This window comes from Lolium perenne, chromosome 6, assembly GCF_019359855.2.
Source record: "Lolium perenne isolate Kyuss_39 chromosome 6, Kyuss_2.0, whole genome shotgun sequence".
Lineage (NCBI taxonomy): Eukaryota > Viridiplantae > Streptophyta > Magnoliopsida > Poales > Poaceae > Lolium > Lolium perenne.
Genome location: NC_067249.2, coordinates 73,592,688 through 73,595,454, shown reverse-complemented (window position 1 = coordinate 73,595,454; position 2,767 = coordinate 73,592,688). Strand labels below are relative to the sequence as shown.

At 48.1% G+C, this 2,767-nt stretch overlaps 1 protein-coding gene across 1 annotated transcript; it reads left to right on the top strand.

Moving 5' to 3' along the window:
* Positions 1-761: 761 nt before the first annotated feature.
* On the top strand, positions 762-2,117 carry LOC127307683 (caffeoylshikimate esterase). Its single transcript, XM_051338435.2, has one exon. It carries the CDS (start codon positions 912-914, stop codon positions 1,950-1,952), a length of 1,041 nt encoding a protein of 346 aa, XP_051194395.1. The 5' UTR covers positions 762-911; the 3' UTR covers positions 1,953-2,117.
* Positions 2,118-2,767: the final 650 nt, after the last annotated feature.

Sequence of the window (2,767 nt, the reverse complement as noted above, 5' to 3'; positions counted from 1 at the left end):
ATGTTATCTAGGATAGCACGCTAAGAAATAATCTATTGTGAAAGGCCTTAGAGCAAAAATAATAGTATAGCGACAGCTGGCTATAACAGTTTACCACATCATCTATAGTTCATTTATAGCTAGCATTTACGGAGTATAATAGTAAGCTATAAGAGTGTAGTACTTTTACAATATACGGCCCACCTTTTAGTCTTACATAGTGCCTAAGAGCACGTCTTAGAGGTAGCTATTGCATAAGAGCCCACTTCTGTTCTCTCTCCTAATCTCTCTCCTCCAACTAAGCAAATTTATAATATTTTATCTCCTATAGACAGCTGACTGGATCTTATTGTACTTGCTTTTACATGGGTTTCTTAATAACAAGCTCAGATTGACCGAGTCAAGTCAACTTACTCATTACTCATTTTATCCTCAAAAAAAAATACTCATTACTCCTCCTGTCCTCAAATAAATGTACATTTGGACATGTTTTAAGTCAAACTTTATTAACTTTAATCAATTTTATGGAAAAACACATCATCATTTATAGCACTAAATTAATATGCTAGATTGATGTTGACATGTAAAATTTAATAATGTAGTAATTTAATACTTCATATGTTACTATTTTTTGTAAAAACTTGATCAAATTCATAAATATTTGATTTTCAAAAATAGAAAATATATACTTATTCACCGAGGGAGAAATAGATGGCGGGCTCCGAGTTTTAAATCCAGCTTCATCCCACGCAGCCGCCCTCGATACGGCCATGCCATCACCGACGCCGGCATGGGGAACTGTTCGCTGTTGCCACTTGCCATGGTCAACTGGCCAGGGATACCTCCTACTCCTATATCGTCACCCACTCACCCGCTACTCCCTTTCATAATTGTTCTCGCAGATTTCCGCAGCACCTTCGACCCGCCCTGCAATGGCGCCGCCCACAGTCCCACCGCCAGCCATGAAGTACTTCTGGGGCGACTCGCCGAAGCCCGACGCGTACTACGCCTCGCTGGGCCTTCGCCACACGGAGTCATACTACCAGTCCCCCTGTGGCCGCATCTTCACCCACTCCTTCCACCCGGCCTCCGCCGCGCACGACGGCGACGTCAAGGGCGCCGTGTTCATGACCCACGGGTACTGCAACGACTCTTCTTGGCTCTTTCAGACCGTCGCCATCAGCTACGCGCAGTGGGGTTACGCCGTGTTCTGCGCCGACCTCCTCGGCCACGGCCGCTCCGACGGCATCCACGGCTACGTAGGCGACATGGAGTCCGTCGCCAGGGCCTCTCTCTCCTTCTTCCTCTCCGTCCGTAAGGGCCCCGTCTACGCGTCGCTCCCGGCCTTCCTCCTCGGCGAGTCCATGGGCGGCGCCGCCACGCTGCTCATGTATCTTCGCTCCCCGCCGGACGCCGGCTGGACGGGGATCATCTTCGCCGCGCCACTGCTACTCATCCCGGACGAGTTGTACCCGTCCCGGGTGCGGCTGTTCCTCTACGGCCTCCTCCTCGGCCTCGCCGATACCTGGGCTGTGCTCCCGGACAAGAGGATAGGGGGGAAGTTCAAGCCAAAGTCGAACCGGGACCCGGAGAAGATGAAGGTGATCGCGTCCAACCCGAGGCGCTACAACGGCGCGGCGCGGGTGGGCACGATGCGGGAGCTGGCCCGCGTCACGGAGCTGCTCAGGGAGAGCTTTGGGGAGGTGACGGCGCCGTTCCTGGCGCTGCACGGCACCGACGACGTGGTCACCGCGCCGGAGGGGTCCAAGATGCTGTACGAGCGCGCGCCGAGCGAGGACAAGTCGCTCATCCTGTACGAGGGGATGCACCACTCCCTCCTCCAGGGGGAGACCGACGAGAATCGCGACCGCGTGTTCGCCGACATGCGCACCTGGATCGACGAGCGCGTCCGCCGCTACAGCGCCGCCGTGCCCGCCGCGAACGACGACACCAAGGAGGTGACCATGGCCTGATCGACGTACTTTCCCTGCGCATCTCCATCTCTCCTTCATTTCATACTGTTCATTCCTACTGTTCTACGGGGATGATGTTATTCCCGTTCCATTTGCATCTGTATCTGTCTGAGAGAGATTCAAAGATCGGAAACTGATAATAATTATTACAGTACTACTTCTGTCGATTTTACATTTCCATCATTTATGTTGAATTTAGCGTCCGCTTATGACAAATTGCGTGCCAAACTTGACAAATGTTCAGACTTCAGGTTCTAAGATACTAGTAAAACCGATTTAGAGATAAGATCAATGTAGAACAAGCAGTCTCTGTCGACCGATAATTATTTAATTCTCATACAACGCATGCCAACGATGTTTTTGGTCGATTGCTCGGTAACGTCTGACAGTACTTAGTGTCATGTTTCTTAATTCCTATTGGGTCTTTCTGGTCAAAAACTTCTGACGGATTCTTTCGTTCAAAGTAATTATATGGAAAATTTAGGGCATCTTTCATATGCAGAATTTAAAAAACATAGAACGAGTAAAAAAACACAAAAATATGGGAGAATTGCATGTGCAAAAGAAAAAAAATGTGGAAAAAACATGAATGCATGGTAGAAACAGAGTATACTTTTTTTGTTAGGGAAGAAACAGAGTAGGCTTAACCCATCTATAGGAGTCTTTTCTTCGGAAATCGAAGCGGCTCACGGGTGCATATGAACTTGTTGTGTGAAAATATATTTTACAGTGTCAAAAAATTCTAAAATAAAATTTTTCATGTATATCTAGACATTCTATGTACGCACACAAGTTTTCCAGGAATTTTTTTTGTG